Source organism: Pipistrellus hanaki, assembly GCF_964339955.1.
Source record: "Pipistrellus hanaki genome assembly, chromosome: 18".
In the NCBI taxonomy this organism is placed as follows: domain Eukaryota; kingdom Metazoa; phylum Chordata; class Mammalia; order Chiroptera; family Vespertilionidae; genus Pipistrellus; species Pipistrellus hanaki.
The window spans coordinates 2657501-2675265 of record NC_140520.1 but is presented as its reverse complement, the minus strand read 5'-3'; the positions used below and the strand labels follow the sequence as shown (position 1 = coordinate 2675265).

The following is a 17765-nucleotide window of genomic DNA, read 5'->3' as shown; positions in this document are numbered from 1 at the left end:
GGCACATCCCCAGTAGGGGGTGTGCAAGAGGCAGCTGGTCGATGTTTCTCTCTCATCGACGTTTCTAGCTCTCTATCTCTCTCCCTTTCTCTCTGTTAAAAAAATCAATAAAATATATTTTTAAAATAAAAAAAAATTAAAATAAAAAATAAAATGCCATCTAAACAGGCTGTTGAATCTCAGAGGGGAGGCGGGCTTGGGTGGGTGGATGGGAAGAGATCAGCCAGACCACCTGTATGCACACATGCATCATCCATGGACACAGACGCTGAGTGGTGAAGCCCCAGGGCAGGGGCCGGGGCAGGCTAGAAGGGGCCCATGGGGGTAAAGGGAGACCTCTATAATACGTCCAACCATAAGTATTTTTTTAAAAAATAAGGTGCCATGTAAGCTTTCGAAAATAACTCACCACCATCGGCTCTCTCTCGGCTCAGCGTGGAGGGGAAATCGGTTGGGGGGGTCGGTGCCGGAGCATCATCTGGGTCATAGTAAGAGAACGGGGCTGCAGCGGCTGTGGGCAAGGACGTGGAAGCTAACACGGTTCTAGCTGGCTCCGCGGGGAAATCCAGGGACATCTTGGAGCCGGCGCTTCTGGGGGACGATGGGGAATAGGGAGCATCTGCCGAAGGCCCGCGGGAGCGGGCGGGGAGGGCCCTGGCGCCCGGGGCCTGGCTCCCGCGGGGCCCCGGGTCCGGGGACAGCGGGCGGTTCAGTTCCACCGAGGAAACGTGCACGGCCTTCCGAGCCGGCGCCAGGCGGGAGCTGCAGGGCAGGGAGGCCAGGCGGGGAAAGTCGTCCTGGACGCCCGGCTCGCCGGGGTCCGTCTGCGGGATCAGCTCGAAGGGGGTGGACTTGGTCCGCGTGATGGGCCCCTTGGCGCCGAAGGGCCTTCCTGCGGCGCCGGCGGGGTTAGACCCCGGGCCCGCGCCCCGCAGGGCCCAGCTCAGGTCCAGGCTCGGGCACTTCTGCAGGGGCTCCCCGGCCGCTGGCAGTGCCCCCGTCTCCCAGGTCAGGGCTGCGCCAGCATCTCTGTCACAGCCGTGATTCAGCTCCAGAAACTCCAGCGAACGGTTCTGCGTGGCAGGGTGCAGGGCGAACCCGCCCTGTCCGCTGGTTTCCCAAGTCCTGGGCCCAAAGGAGGAGGCTTCTGCATCTCTCACCGGAGTCCTCTGCTGGCTCGGGCGGGTCATCGCTCTTGCTTCTCTCATGCTGCCGACACAGAGAGGAATCATGACGGTCCATAACCCAGAGGAACCATGACGGTCCATAACCCCAGAGGAACCATGACGGTCCATAACCCAGAGGAACCATGACGGTCCATAACCCAGAGGAACCATGACGGTCCATAACCCAGAGGAACCATGACGGTCCATAACCCCAGAGGAACCATGACGGTCCATAACCCCAGAGGAACCATGACGGTCCATAACCCAGAGGAACCATGACGATCCATAACCCCAGAGGAACCATAACGGTCCATAACCCCAGAGGAAGTAACGATGACCCGTAACCCCAGAAGGCTTCCTCCAGAGCTTTCCCCCAGCATCACCCTGATGAGCACGTGGACGTGTAAAATCACACTCACCTTCTTGGTAGATTAGGAGAATGGGCGTTTGCTTCCAGATCGGGATTTTGCTCGGGAACCGGATACTTCGCTTGCATCTTCAAGAAAAAGAAGAGGTTGCTTTTTAGTGAAGCAATGAAAGTGCGATGGTTTATATTCACAAGGCTGAAAAGTTGTTTTTCAGAAAAATGTAAAGATTTACAACGATTCATAAGAGAGTGAGATGAGTTTTCAAAATATTGCACCCAGCCAGAGCGTGTCCACACACTGAGAGCGTGTTCGCACACTGAGACCAAAAGGGTCAGAACAAAGGGTTGACGGTGTTATAGAAAGCAGAAAGGGTTTAGTTACAGTAATCGCCTTTTAAAATGGGGGAGTTTTACGATGTTCTGGGAACAGCTCTAAGCCTAAGAACACTCTGCCTTCAGAATCTCATCGTCTGAACCCTGAATGTTAACAGGTGCGTATTAGGTTTCCATACCTACCCCATAGCGCTCTACCTTTTCTTCCTTATCACACTCCAGCTACCTTTGTTTCCGCCATTCCCTAAGCATACTGAACTTGTTTCCAATTCAAGGCCTTTACACTCTCTGTCCCCTGTGGCTGAAATACTCTTGCTCCAGATTTTGCATGGCTGGCTCTTTCTAAGTAATTATTTTCCACTTACATGTCAGCTGAAGGCGGAAACCGTCCCTGACCACGCAACCTGCAGTCACTCTCCCACACACGTGCCCTGCCACTCTCAACCCTTATTTTCTTCCCAGCAATTACCATGTTAAGAATTTTGTTGCTGTGGCTCATGGAACCCAAGACATCACTGATTGAAAACTCTATCTTGATTTCAGAGACGTTGAAATGTAAAAAAAAAAAAAAAAAAAATTTAAAGTCATCAGCAATTATAAGACTCCACCTGTTATGGGTTTAACTGTGACTTTCAAAAAGATATGTTAAAATTTAACATACCCCTGATATCACGAACTGATCTTATTTGAAACATATCAGATAGTGTTATAGTTTTCAATCATCAAACAATCTAGAAAACTTACGAGAAGGAACACCTATTACGTTTACCGGTGTGTTTTGCTCACCATGTTCTTCCTTCTTTCATAATTTCCTTTCTGTTTGAGAAACTTCCTTTGCTATGTTTTTAGGGTAAGTCTACTGGTGACAAAATGTCTTAGTCTTTCTTCACCTGAGAATGTCTTGATTTCCCCTTCATTCCTGAAGGAGATTTTCACTGGGTTTGGATTCTGAGTGGAGAATTCTTTTCTTTCAGAACCTAAAAAATATTGTGCTACTTCCTTCTGGCCTCCATGGTTACTGAGGACAAAGCCATTGTCATTCTAATTATTTCCTCCTACAGTTAAGATCATTTTCCTCTGGCTGCTTTCTATAATCTTTGTCATTAGGTTCAGAGGTTTAATTATTATGAAACTGTCAGTATGTTTATAGCTTTGCCTTTTTCTCCTCTGCTTCTTAGATTTCAATGACACAGATGCTAAGCTTTTTGTTATAGTTCCTTACTTCCCAAGGCTCTGTGTTTTGTTTTTCAGTCTATTTTATTTCTGTTGTCCAGGTTGGACAATTTCTATTGTTCTATCTTCCAATTCATTCATTCTTTCTTCTGTACCCTACTTTTTTTTTTTATTGAGCCTATCTACTAATCTATTTTGTTTCATTACTATATTTTTCAGTTCTAAAATTTCATTTCTCCTTTATATTTTCTGGGTGTTTTTTTTTCTTTCTTTCTTTTTTCCGAGTCTTTATATTTCTTTGCTGAGCCTTTCTATTTATTCGTTTTTTTTGTTTGTTTGTTTGTTTTTCTCGTCATTTGTTTTAAGCATGTATGTAGTTGCTCACTGAAGCATTTTTATCAAGGCTGCTTTAAAATCTTTGTCAAAATAAAATAAGAAAGAAAAAAAAAAATCTTTGTCAGATAATTCTCACATCTCTGCCAGCTCAGTGTTACCATCTATGGATCTTTTGTTCACTTGGTTTGAGATCTGATCTGGGTCTTAGTTTAACCTTCTCTTTCAGCTGCTCTTTTGTTTTTGCTCCATTCTGACAGGAGGAGGGTGCTGCTTACTTGTTACTACCTCCACCAGTCTCCGCACTTCACCTGCTGATACTCAGGGGAGAGATCATGGGAGAGGCTCCCATGTCATCGTTAGTCGGATGATGGTGACAGTCCTGGCTGTCTGTCCATTAGGTCTCTCCTGACCTTCGTCAGTAGGGAGGCATGGGGCGCAGCACTTCAGCCGGGTGGAAGCTCAGCTCCCCGTGTGGTCTGCAGCGGCACTGCAGGGAAGCACACCGCAGGCCACTGGGGACGCAAGGCCTAGCTCTCTGCTTGGCCTTTTGGGTGCCACCCCAGCCCTTCATTACAGTCTGTTGGGATGGGGACCTCAGGCTCTGCACTCAGCCTTTGCCGGCATGGATGGGGCTGGGGACCATTTTTTTTAAATGTGGTGTTGGCTGGAGTAGAGTGGTTATTGTCTAAAAGTTTATGTCTTGCTGGGCCATGCCTTTCCTGGTCCTTTGGCTGGAGAGAGGAGGCAATATTCAAATTTAACCCAGGGACAGTGCTGTGACTCCAGTCAGTTGGGTTTTTGGGAGTGGGTCTTTAGTCAGCAAATTGGATATTCTAAAACATGATCAGAACTTGATGAGACAAGCAATAAAAAGGAGGCTAGCGTAACCTGAAAAATTACATCAGTACTCAATTCTGGTTTCACTTTGTAACTGTCACTCTCGTTTCTAACTCACACACAACTGTCTAAGACCTGGGAAGCAAGAACATATGCTTGCTCTTTCACACCTATTGTTTCTAAATTTAGCTAAAAATTATATGCAAGAGGTTAACTAAAAGATGAATTTTCTAAGTTAAAATACTTCCATTATTTGTCTTCTCCACAGGAGATTTGCAGTGCAGCGCATGCGCTTCGGACACTCCCGTTTAGTCGTGATGAAAAGCAATAAGTTAAGTCCTATAACTAATCTAAGGGCCCTTCACCAAATCTAATGTGTGTTTTTTTTTAATTTACAAAACGTCACGTTTGAAGTTTACCTCTGTTCCAGAGTGTCTATCTCTGATGACCTCCATATGCCTCTTAAATAGTTCTATGACGGCTTTGTAGACCAGTTCATACTGTTCCTGGGAGCGCCACAAACCGGAACAAAGGAAAACAAACAAACAAACAAAAAACCGTGGTGAGTTACAGAACCTGATTTCAGAAATATGAACACCAATCAAATCCTAGGCTAGCAGCCCTGAAAAGACCATTCACATTAGTTCAACGACAGGGCCTTATGCTTGTATAGCCCGTTGCAGATATCAGAGCACTTTCATGCTGCTCGGAACAGCTAAATATTTGATCTACCTCTGATTAATACACAAGGAAGGAACTTGCAGCAAGTTTTCTGTGTTCTAGCCCCCTTTTCTTACTTATCTTCCCTTCCATCTTCACCCCTCTATTTCTGTTTTCCTTGCTCATGTATTAACATTTTTATTTAATTTGGATGCATTTTTGTGTGTGTGCAAGCCACCTTTACCTTTTCTAAAAAAGGTAGACAGATTATTGTTGGTAGGTAGATAGATGGTTCTAATATGTGACATTTAATTTGATCCTTATAATTGACCTATAAACAAGCTAGGTTGTCATCCTGTTTATAGATTATTTGTCCAAGGTCATTCAGAAGTAATTTCCAGAACTTGAGTTAGAACCCGGATCTTCTGACTCTTAGTTTAGAGCACTGAGATCAAACTGCTGAAATTATGTCTTAGCAAAGACATCAAAGAAGACTGCTGAATAGAGTTTGAAAATTTATGGTTATAAAATGATTTCATTACAGAGAAATGAGTTCTCTTCTATTATAATGTTATTAGGTTTTTACTACTCCTTTTTTGCCTCTGTACCTGCTCAAACACTTGGTTTTGTATCTACTTTTCATCTGAATGGGTCTATTCAGGGTTTTCCCCTGACTCTTTACACGATTTTATACAAATAAAGCACAGCTTTTTCTAAAGATAATTTTAGCGGGAGCACAATGAACAGTCTATATCAGTCAACATGACCATTGGTACACTCTTTACATTTCTTAAGAATAGAGAAAAATCACACAGGAAACACTTGTTTGGTTGCTGCGCTATTTCCTGGCTAGAGTAGTGTCAGAAAAAGCAGGTACAGCTGGTAAGATATTTGTTCCACTAGTCATTGATAAAGCCAAAATCTGAAGACTAATTTAAAATTATTTCCGCTATCTTCCAACTCTCAGAAATAGGTCTGATTTGGCCTTTTTCTGAAATGGGTATGTTTTTATTGATTGATTTAGTATTATAATTTAATATTATACAACTTGATTGTATACATTGACATGGAACAGCCTTCTCTTAACTCTGACAGCCCTAAACTAGTCAATGCTTTCATTTCACATAAACTTTCCCCTTCACAGATTGAATATAGAACACATCTAAGGTCAACACATGAAAAAAATTATTTTTTCCACTAGCTATTAGTGGAAAACGTGTGTGGGCCAAACAGAATGTTTATATTATAATAGCTCTTCATTTTCCCCTTCCATTCACAGCTTCTAGATGAAAATATCTGAATCGCACTGTCAATCGTTTTACTTCTAAACCTACGTGTCAGTTAATTTGGCTTAAATACATTAGGATTTTGCTATTTAAGCAGTAAAAAGTAATTCTAAGAAATGCAAGGGTGTCTGATACCTAATATCAATAAATGTGTGATGGATGAATGAATGGGGTGAATGATAATCTGTATCTTCAAAATGGAGACCATGTTGCTATGTGGGTAAAATTATTGGTGAGTAAATATGGGTGAAATGAAATATTGTAGAAAGTGAGAGATTCGGGCTGGGACTGTTTCACCTCGGAGGGAGAACTTGAACGTGGAACGGAGAGGAGCAAAGGGAAGAGCATTACTAATGGAGTGAAAGAGTGTGAGCAATGTGGGCTGGGTTCAAATTTTGTGATACATATATAATCATATATACAGTGTGATTGTAATTATTTTTTTAAAGTATGCATAGAATAAGGACCAGGAGAGATTATAGAAAAATAGGGCCAGTGGCTACGTAGGTGATAGAATGATGGTTGATTTTACTTTCGTTTTTCATTATTTCCTAAGATGAGCACAGACTGCATGCTTTAGATTCTGTTACCACCTACTGAAGTAGCAATATCTCTGATTTTCTATGGTTTCAGACATACATTACTACTACAAAGTTTCAAATTTATATGATCCAACTATTTCTTTCTAAGGAATTAAAGAACTTGTTGAGATTTTTGGTTGTTGTGGTTTTTTTTTTTTTTTTTTTAACATATTTTTGTAAGAAATGTTATATTGGTTTCTCAATATTTTCTGGGAAGTAAAATACAAGGAATGAATGGAATTTGACCAAGGGACTGCAGAAAAAAATACTGGGATATTCAGAGTTGGAGAAAATGGGAATGGACTAATGTACTTAATACCGTGTTTCCCCGAAAATAAGACCTAGCACATGGAAAGATAAGACGTCCCCTGAAAATAAGACCTAGCGCAACTTTGAGAGAAAAAAATAATATAAGACACTGTCTTATTTTCGGGGAAACAGGGTAGTAAATCTGGTTATGGCTAAGGAGTCAGTCGGTTTTGGATGCCTTACTATTAAACAGAAAGGTGGAGCCAGACCCAGACACGGGTTGTGATCTATTCACCGCAGTCCATACCTGAGTTTGAACTAACGAAGGCCTCTGTGTTCGCATTTCCCGGATCAAATTGAAAACACTGAAGTTCTCGGGAATTATCTATAAATAAAAGGAAAAAATATCTTACTCCTTTGTTTCTATATTTGTTAATAAATTATTGCCATTTCTTGATACTTGATGCATGATACTCATGTCTTGACACTTCCATGATATCTGCTCTCCAAACATGGGATAATATCAGAAAATAGAAGTATTTTTAAAACTAATGAAGATTCTCATCACTTGCATCATGATTGACAGCCTGCTGTTTGCCCTAGAAAAGACTAAAGAAGCCAAATCAGCTGTGGGTCAGCAGCTGAGCTTTGATCCAGGAACTGAGAGGTCACTGGTTGATTCCTAGTCAAGACATATGCTCAGATTGTGGGCTCAATCCCCAATAGGGGGCATGCAGGAGGCAGCCAATCAATGATTCCCTCTCATTGATGGTGTTTCTATCTCTCCCTTTCCCTTTCTCTCTGAAATCAATTACACACACACACACACACACACACGTGTATATGTGTGTGTGTATATATATATATATATATATATATATATATATATAGAAAAGACTGCATCATGCTGAGTGAAATAAGCCAATCAATGAAAGAGAAACACTACCTGACCTCACTCATATGTGGATGATAAAGAACATTATAAACTGATGAACCAAGAGACAGATATAGAGATGGTAAAGCAACAGGCAGACTGTCAAATTACAGTGGGGAGGGGAGGAAGATCTGGGGGAGATAATAGATCAACCGAAGGACTTGTGTACATGCATATAAGTACAACCAATGGACATAAAACTCTGGGGAGGGAGGGTATGTATGGGAAGGAGGGGGGCAAAAAAAAATCAATAAAATATATTAAAAAAAAAAAGACTGAAAAAAGTCTTCATAATGATTTCACATGTGGTGATCAAATGTCTAAAGTTAGAGGTAAAATGAAGAAGGCTCAGCAGATGTGCACGTATGAGCTTTATGAAATAAAAGAAGTTGGCAGATAGTTCTAAGGCCCGTATCTTAAACTTCCCATTTCTTATTAAACATGTGTTGGGACACAAAGTTTGATTGTAAATGGAGCGGTGTGGCTACAGGAAGGGGATGTCACGAGGGCAATGGCCCTCCAACCACACCATTGCAGAGGAAGCACCTGGAGAGTCACTGGGCCCAGCCCAGAGCTTTTGCTTCAATCCATCCCACCTGGGGCCTAACACTGTGCACCTCTAACAAGTTCTCGGGTGATGCTGATCTGAACGCTGCTTGTCTGGGGCCACACTTTGAGAACCACCAACGTAGGAACTAGTTCAAGCATCTGACAAAGCATGTCTACCCGTCAGCATCCTAGAGAAGATGAACTGTGGAGGTAGGAGTTTTGAAGACTCAAACAATTCCTAAGTCTGAAAGTAGAAGGGTAAACCAATGGAAGGTGCCTGCCGAGAGAAACTCACCCCATCTTTTAGCAGCATCCACGTATAATCGATGGCACAGAGAACACCAGTCCTGCCACAGCCAGCACTGAAATAAAAGATCACAGGTAGTTGCAGACAGAGGGTCACTGACAGTAGCTGGACAATTTCCCCAGCAGATTTGCGGAAGTCGGAAACCTGGAGGCAATAAAACTTTCTAAACGCTACCATTTCCCAAACCTGTGTGCAAATTGCCACATGCCACCCTGAACTTCAGGCCGGGTCCTGGGCAACTGCTCACAGCAAGAGTCTCTAGGGCTGTCCTGTTCACAAGCAACTTATCAGAAAAGTATTCATTTAATTCTCATGTTGACTTTTTTACAGGTTTGTTTTGTTTTGTTTTGTTTTTGTTTTTTTTCTGCTGTGACCTTTCTCTTCTTTTGCTTCATTCCTTTTTTGCCAACTGGACAAAGTGAAGCGAGGATCAGGAGCCTACGTCCTATGTGCTCACCCCACCTTCCCTTCCAACAAAGTCAGCCTTCCTTCACTTAGAGCAGGGGTCCCGGCCAGACCAGGACACGTGGGTGACTCTGGGGAGGAGGCTCACACAACAGCATCAGACCTGCAGTGGATGCATATGGGCACCCTGTCATCTTCCTGGTGACACCGCACCTCCCAGATCAGCTCCAGGATGGGGTCGATAGAGGCCGGCACATCGTGGTCAGGCCAGTTCTTGTAATGAAACTGGTAGATGGTTCGAGTTTCCTAAAAAAAAAAAAAAAAAAAAAATAGCCGGAATAAAAGAAGCGTTCAAGGTTAGGATTCTACCTCATTCCACCACAAGATTTACTCTGAGTTACTAAGTAGCATCTATCTTTTTGTTGGACAGTGGGGATTTTTGAGCATGCTTCCAAGAGAGGCCGTGGCCTATGCCCCAGATAGAGCTGTCCGTGCTGACACCAGGCCAGGCCTTGAGATACGGTCTCATGGCCCCTTCCCAGCACGTAGGCCTTCTTTCCTGGATCACTGTCAGCTCTCTGAGGAACAGGATGACCCTGTGAATAACATGGCCGTCAATGGCATGACTCTGACACTGCTTAGGAAAAACTGTTTTGTCTCGGGTTTCTTGCTCTGCAAAAAACAGGATGTGGTTAATGGGCTTAAAAGTGGTCCCACACCAAGGGTCACTGCTGCTCTCTGGACTCCCTGCGTGGAGAAAGGCAGAGCAGTTGCCTGCTGGTTGGCTGGCCGGCCGGACAGCTAATAAAGGCTAATAAAGGCTCCCTAAATTTTAATTTGTTCTGGACTCCAGTGGTCGTTCACTCGCATTCGCTCCACAGCACTTTTTGCAATTTATGCTGCTTTCTTCTCTATAGACCCCTGGTGGCCATATACCTTCGAAGAACAATTAAGTAATTTCCGGTGACTTACTATTGGCCTGTCCCTATTTGGCCCAATCAAAAGAAGAGGTAGACACAAAGATAGTCCAACCAGAGGTTCTCAACTGGGTCACAGATATGCTGATATACTAAATTCCTTTGTCTTCGAAAGACAGGGCGGCCTGAGTTCTCAAATTGGTTCGCAGCCTCTATTCACTGTACAGCCTCCACTCACCCTACAAAAGCTATTATTTGTGGCCACGGTGTGGAATAGATTGGGGAGCCCAGATTACACCAGATTACATTTTAATATGAAGATTTTTCCAAAATATCAGAGGCTCCATCACTCCCCTTTGTCTTACGCCCAGCCCGAGTCACATATACATTCCCTCGCCTAATCTCTGTCGGCTTTTGAATTTCTATACCGGTACTTACACTGTTGAATTTGACTTTCAGAGTCCTGATCGTGTAATCAGATTTTCTATTTTCAGCTTCCTAAAAAGTAAATTAAAATATTAGTTATTTCAAAGACTAAGATTCAAAAACTACACTCTGCAGAGCAGAGCTTGGAGCACTGGCTCAGCCACATGGAACCAGGTGTGGTACTTACGCAGGAGACAGAGAAGGGGCCGCACTGCAGCTGCCTGTCTCCCGGCTCCGCCCAGTAGCGCTCGCACTTTCTCTGTAGCACAAAGCAGAACACAGTGACCTCCCTCTGCACATTCCAGTCTCCTCTGAGGAACAAAGCCGCTCCCTCACTCAGGAGCAAACCCAGCTCTGTGTCCTTCACCTGAGGAACTTCCAATCCCCTTGGCCTTCAAACCCAACTGTGTGGTCTGGAATCTCCAAGGATGGGGAATCAAACATTAAAGACTGTATAAATCACAGACTTCCTAGAAGCCTGGAAAAGTAGAAATGGGAATCTGGCATTTCCAGTATTTCAGCAAGATTCACAAAAGTCACGTCTGCTAAGAGTTGCACAAGCGAACTGAAACACCAAGGCCCCGTGGTTTCGCTGGAATTCTGTCAACTCATAATGGCAACAATGGGCTAGAAGAATGCTGTTCCATAGAAGTATAATGTAATTCAAAATTTTCCAAAATTTCGAATTGCCACATTCAAAAATGAAAAAAGTGACATTAATTTTAATAATAATCTTACTTAGCCAATGTATCAAAAAATTTTCAACATGAGATCAATATACAACAGTCATTAAATATTTGACATTTTATTTTTTATTTTTTTAAATATATTTTATTGATTTTTTTACCGCGAGGAAGGGAGAGAGATATAGTGTTAGAAACTTCAATGAGAGAGAAACTTCGATCAGCTGCCTCCTGCACACCCCCCACTGGGGATGTGCCCGCAACCAAGGTACATGCCCTTGTCTGGAATCGAACCTGGGACCCTTCAGTCTGCAGACCGATGACTCTCTATCCACTGAGCCAAACCGGTTTTGGCAAATATTTGACATTTTAAACTGTCTTCCAAACCCAGTGCATTTTTAATATTCACAGCACATCTCAGTTAATATGCTAAATTGTCATTGGAAATAGCTTATTCCCATTTAGATTTCACAAAATTTATAGTTAAGAAAGATTCACATACCAAAGTTGTTCCAAACATACTTAAAATTTTCTAACCACTGAATTCAGTATCAGTTTTTAAAATGAAATCCATTAAAGTAAAAATAATTGCGTTCCTCGGTCACACTGGGTATATTTCAAGAGCTCCGTAGCAGTGTGTGGCCAGTGGATGCCATGCTGGACAGCGTGGGGTTAGAAGCTCTGACTGGCAGTTAGAGATGTCTGATTAATAAAATAGGAAGATGAATGGCTACTTTTAAAAGCATACCTCAGTTTTGCCGAAACCGGTTTGGCTCAGTGGTAGAGCGTCGGTCTGCGGACTGAAAGGTCCCGGGTTCGATTCCGGTCAAGGTCATGTACCTTGGTTGCGGGCACATCCCCGGTAGGGGGTGTGCAAGAGGCAACTGGTCAATGTTTCTAGTTCTCTATCTCTCTCCCTTCCTCTCTGTAAAAAATCAATAAAATATATTTAAAAAATAATAATAATGAAAAAAATAAAAGCATACCTCAGTTTTATTAAAATACAGTCTACTGGGGAAATGGACAAAAGGGATCCTTCGGAATAAAATTAAAAAAGCCTTGAGAGTAATTTCGTTTGGCAGCTCAAGGAAAGCTCTGCTACCAGTTCCCCGTCCCTTGTCTTCTTTCCTTTACCTTTAGGGATACCGGAAAGAACTCACCTTCCCCATTTCGATCTCCATGCAGGCCATAACAATGATCTGGGGGGGAAATAGACAGAAATTTGACTGTTGCTGTAGTTAGGAAGAGCGGTAAATACTTGGGTTCCAGGGCCAGGAAATGTTCATTATGCTTTTCTGTTATTTTTTAAATGTTTTTATTGCTTCTTTAGAGAGAGAGTAGGGCAAAAGATTGAGAAGTAGAAACATTGATAAGAGAGAATCATCTATCGGCTGTCTTCTGCAAGCTCCCTACTGGGGATCAAGCTCACAAATCTGGGCCTGTGCTCTGACTGGGAATTGAACTGGTGACTTCTTGGTTCATGGACTGGCACTCAATCACTGAGCCACACTGGCTGGGCTTCTGTTTTGTTTTGTTCGTTTTTTTTGTTTTTTTTGTTTGTTTTTTTATCCAAAAAAGAAATTTTGATCAATGACAAGCTGTTGATCCTCCCCATCCTTCTTTCTGTCCTCACTTCCCTTTTCTCTAGTCAAATCAGCAAATTCTCACTAACAAATGAGCCTGTCAAGATGAGAACTTTCAATTCCTTGAAGAGTGACATCGTGATTTTGACTAAAAGGTACCGGAGCCCCGAAATTCTAATGCCTGACCCAAAAAAGCACTATTTTAATACACAGGAAACCTCAATAACATATTCTGATGCCCTCACCCCCTCTGTCCCTAAACATGAGAAAAGATAATAACAAAAATAACTCTGCTTTTACCAAGACACTGTATTCCCAAATCATCCTCCAGAAGTCCAGGAGAGTGGTAGGCAAAGGTCCCTGCGTGGCAATGTAAGCCTGGGGTCCATAAACTCCCTAGAGGGGAACAGGAATTACATGCGGTGACTACCATTAGCACCCGTTCGCTCTTGTCTAGTAGATTTCCTCCCCCAGCCCCTCCTTTTTTAGGAGCCTAGAGAATATGGAGTGTACCTTAATGAAATTGGCATTGATGTAATTGGAATCTTCATCAGAGGTAGTTAAGGACAGCTCTACTCGGCTATGATCATCTGTAATACAAAAGAAAACCAGAGGATCAGTGAGGAGACTTAATCAGAGGGCTTTGTGTAAGTGAGGGACTAACACTGTGAATGGTGGTTTGAAGAATGAGTGAGTGAATGAGTGAGTGAATGAATGAATGAATGTTCTTTGATGGTCATAAATAGTACAAACTAACTTGTCAAAGCCATGGTCCAGGACTAAGGACAGCAAGCAATGGGTGAAAAGAGACGGGGATAATTGAATTCGGGAGAAGGTACAAGTCTATAGGGAGAAATGAAACTCACAGGGCAAGATATCCTTGTATCTGTTCTTCTTTATGTTCCCGGGACTCTCAGCCACGGTTGAGGGATAGGTTTTGTCTGCCTTGTACTTGATGGCGAGTCTTTTCAGCTTCTGTAATGAAATGCCAACAATGAAATCTTCCCAGAGCAAACAGCTGAGGAGCTGTCGCCAGAGAGCTTTGGAAGGAACCAGTTTCCCCACCCTGATGCCGCCTTTTGGGGATATTAATTCGAAGCTGTTTCTTAAGAAACAAGACTCAGAAAGAAACTTTGGCCCTCCTCCCTTTCCCGCCCAAGAGATTCAGACGGAGAAACCTGCTTCAGGAAGGAGATCTTCGGATGTTCCCCTTCGCCTCATTTGAATGGAGTGTGATAAACAGAGGACTTCGGGGAGGCAGGACCCTGTGTCCTGCGGTTTCTGAGTCGCCCGTTCTCACTTCTGAAATCTAATACCCAGTTCCCCCCGCTTTCTCGTTTGTCCGAAAATGCCTTATATATACCCAAGGCTGCCTCATGTTTTTGGAATTTTCATGGAAGTCCCATGCCTATGTGAATTCCTCATGCACGTGTATTACACTTTGATTTTCTCCTGTTAGTCTGTCTTTGTCAATCTGGTTATTAGCCCAGCCTGTAAGAACTTAGAAGGCAGAAGTATTGATAATTTTTTCTAGTCCCCGCACTTTCCTTCTCCACTAGCCAAACTCCCCATTTCGGCCCTTTTGGCATGGCGAGGGCTGACTCCATCGTGGCAGAGCCCCGAGCAAACAGATGGAGCTCAGCGACGTTTGGAGAAGTGAAATGATCACACTTACTTCAGCTGAGCCACAAATAGCTGAACCTTCGAGATGAAACTGGTGAGTATTTAACAAAGGGACATCTTCTGAAAACCAACTTTAGGCACCACCCAAAAGGTCAGTTATTATAAGTTTAATTTACCTTCTTTACAGCTACTACAGGGCTATTTTGAGTAGAAATGGAGCTTACGCTGAAAAAATCTCTCTAGACCTAGCTAAATTTCAAAGATTCAGTCCCAAAAGCAGTCTTTATATATATATATATATATATATATATATATATATATATATATATGATTCAAACTTCAAGCCCAAATGATGACCTTTAAATAGTACCATATTCTGTTAGAATATGGTCTGGGCCAGTCAGCAATTAGCACAATATGACTGAACAAGAGTCTGTAAGAGAGTGAAGTAACTCCTTAAAATTATTCCCATTGGCCAATATTATACTACAGACCCAAATTTCAGGTCAGCGAAAAGGATGGTTCTTCTTTAGCTCCTTTTTATTTTATTTTTATTTTTTAAATATATTTTATTGATTTTTTTACAGAAAGGAAGGGAGAGGGATAAAGAGTTAGAGACATCGATGAGAGAGAAACATGGACCAGCTGCCTCCTGCACATCCCCTACCGGTACATGCCCTTGGTACATGCCCTTGACCGGAATCAAACCTGGGACCTTTCAGTCCACAGGCCGAGGCTCTATCCACTGAGCCAAACCGGTTTTGGCTTCTTTAGCTCCTTTTATAAATCAATCTTGCACCAAGGTTTAACACCTGTCACTCAAAAGGAACAGGCAGGATGGAAAGAAGTCAGGGAAAACTCCAGACAAGTGGAACGAGGAAGTCCTCTCCCCAGAGCCCCCACCCCAACGCATGATCGAAGGGAACAGTTTATGGCGGGAAGCTCCTGGCCGCAGAAGTCACCGGTAACAAGAACTGGCTAAACCTGATCAATCCAAGATGGAAGAAAAACAGACCAGAGAACAACCCCGAAGGCCACTCTCCCATCCGGTAAGGAACACGGACACAGTGAAGGAGGGGCGGAAGAGGACCGATGCCATGATCCACTTCCGCAATGAGCCGCTTCAGGAATAAGACACCCACACACCCTCACCCCCAACCCGAGGACTGAGTCAGAAGTTCAGGAACAGCCCACCCTTGGAAATACACAAAATCCCAAGAACTGACGAATCCGGCCCGCAACTTACAAGCTCACCCACGTCCCCGTGGACGTGAGCGTTAGCTTCTTCCTCATGGCGTCCTGTGACAGCGACAGCCGGCGGGGCAGCAGGCAGCTGGGCTCTGAGCCTGCCTCCAGGAGCCTAAGACCTTGTCTCTCCTTCCTGCCCCGAGGAACACTTGCTTTTACCCCCCTTTGGACTCGCTCTGAATTATTTCCCCTGTGAGTCAAGAGCCCGGAGGTCCCAGCCTCTGCAGGGGCAGAGTCAGCCCCCAGCACCGACCTGGTTCGGTGACAAAACCACATTTAATAGATTTGGCCTTTGGGAAGCTTGCTCAGTCTGAGGAAGAGGAGGGGGAACGTCTGTGGTAGCTAATGAACATTTGTTGGATTTAATTACGGAAAATAGTTGCTATGTGCCCACTCACCCTGGGCCACATGGAAATCACGAATTACTTCCGATGGTCAGATCCCTCAGCACTTACTCAGTTTTCATCCTCTTAACTTCCCTCTTGAAATTTCCTCCTCCTGCGGACCTTATTAGTCTACATGACTTTGTTCTCCTCTTTCTTAAATGACTTCCCCTTCCCATTTCTCACTCTTACTGGCTCTCTGTCCATTTTCATCTTTTTAATATATATTTTATTGATTTTGTACAGAGAGGAAGGGAGAGAGATAGAGAGTCAGAAAGATCGATAAGAGAGTCATCGATCAGCTGCCTCTTGCACACCCCCTACTGGGGATGTGTCCGCAACCAAGGTACATGCCCTTGACCGGAATCGAACCCGGGATCAGTCCCCAAGCCGACGCTCTATCCATTAAGCCAAACCGGTCTCGGCCATTTTCATCTTTTTAATTGTGAATCATCCGAAGTTCCCAAGTTAAGTCCTCAACTCTCTGCTCTTCTCTCACCATATACATATGCTCGGAAATATCATATACTCTTATAGAAGGCATAGCAATGTTTTTAAAATTTGTATGTAACTGGTCAAAATTGAATTATACTTCCAACCCCTATTGAATGTCTCAAATTTATATACTGGGATTAGATTACTAAATTTCCATCCCACCCATGTCCTAGGCATTTCCACTTGAGTAACTCATCGTCGTTGTTCTCACTGTTAATGCCAGTGGCACTGTCTTTATCCCAAGTAGCCATACTCTAGAAGCTGAGAGTCACTTTGGTTCACCCCTTCCCACAATTCCCACTTTTAATTCAGTCTGCAAGTTCAACTGATTCTTTCCATGCAATATCTTGCATCAACCTTCCTTCCTATGCCCACTGTAGATACCTTACTTCAGGCCCACTCTCTTCTAGGTTGAACTGTTAGATGTTTCTTAACTCATCCTCTCACTTTTCTGTCCTTCCCCATTGAAATCCAGTAGGCATGATTATGCCAAAATCATATTACCAAAATATTGCTTTCTGTATCTCTCTCATGCTCAAAACGACGTCAGTAAATCTCCCTGTACTAGCTGGGCGACGGGAACCAGGGCGGGGCTGTCTCCAGATCTCCTGGAGGTGGGTCCTCAGTGCCTTTCAGCTGCAGGTCAAGGTCAGCATCATCTCTCCCGAGCGCCCACAGCACCGAGAAAGCGTGAGTGTGAGCGGAGGGAATGAGGCGCGGGCCTCTGACTCCGGCAGACAGGCCTGTGCAGGAAGGGAGGGCGACACTGACCTGGCCCCGAGGGGCCCAGCTACGTGCAAGGATGGATTTCATCAATATAACGCAGGAGAGAGGAGAAAGAAACAACACGTTTTCATTTACATAAAGGTCACAAACCGGTAAAATGCATGTCTAACTGTTTCGTGAGATAAAAATGGGTCTTGTGTGACACCACAGAACAAAAACAATCTCAGCACAGTGTGTACCTGCAGGCTGGAGGCAGCTGGGGGCGGTGAGAATCTGGAAAGACAGCCCTGGGTTTCTGGGGTGTGACGATGTTCTACTCCTTGGTCTCAGTGGTGCCGATGTGGCTGCCTGTGTTATTACCAGCTGTTAAGTTGTGGATTTGGATGTGTGTTGGAAGCACGTTTCTGTGTATGTGTTAGATGCTGCAGTTTTTAAGTTAAGACCAGTGGATGAACTTGAATCAACGGAGTGTGGACGAGGGTGGGGAACTAAGAGCGC

General features: G+C 43.7%; 1 protein-coding gene across 11 annotated transcripts in view; it reads right to left on the bottom strand.

The window, feature by feature from the left end:
- Window positions 1–17765, bottom strand: part of PTPN22 (protein tyrosine phosphatase non-receptor type 22) — a 37733-nt gene that overhangs the window by 14554 nt on the left and 5414 nt on the right. For all 11 annotated transcript variants that reach the window (XR_014793367.1, XR_014793368.1, XR_014793369.1 and 8 more), the window contains exons 2-13: window positions 13659–13767; window positions 13306–13382; window positions 13093–13188; window positions 12370–12408; window positions 10714–10785; window positions 10539–10598; window positions 9347–9489; window positions 8767–8833; window positions 7296–7373; window positions 4632–4718; window positions 1586–1662; window positions 410–1209 (exon numbers count right to left, since the gene is read on the bottom strand). Coding sequence is in view for 7 of the 11 variants with exons in the window: in XM_084866179.1 (XP_084722305.1) it covers window positions 410–1209; window positions 1586–1662; window positions 4632–4718; window positions 7296–7373; window positions 8767–8833; window positions 9347–9489; window positions 10539–10598; window positions 10714–10785; window positions 12370–12408; window positions 13093–13188; window positions 13306–13382; window positions 13659–13767 (1705 nt within the window). In the remaining 4 variants the exon portion in view is untranslated. The remainder of the gene's footprint in view (window positions 1–409; window positions 1210–1585; window positions 1663–4631; window positions 4719–7295; window positions 7374–8766; window positions 8834–9346; window positions 9490–10538; window positions 10599–10713; window positions 10786–12369; window positions 12409–13092; window positions 13189–13305; window positions 13383–13658; window positions 13768–17765) is intronic.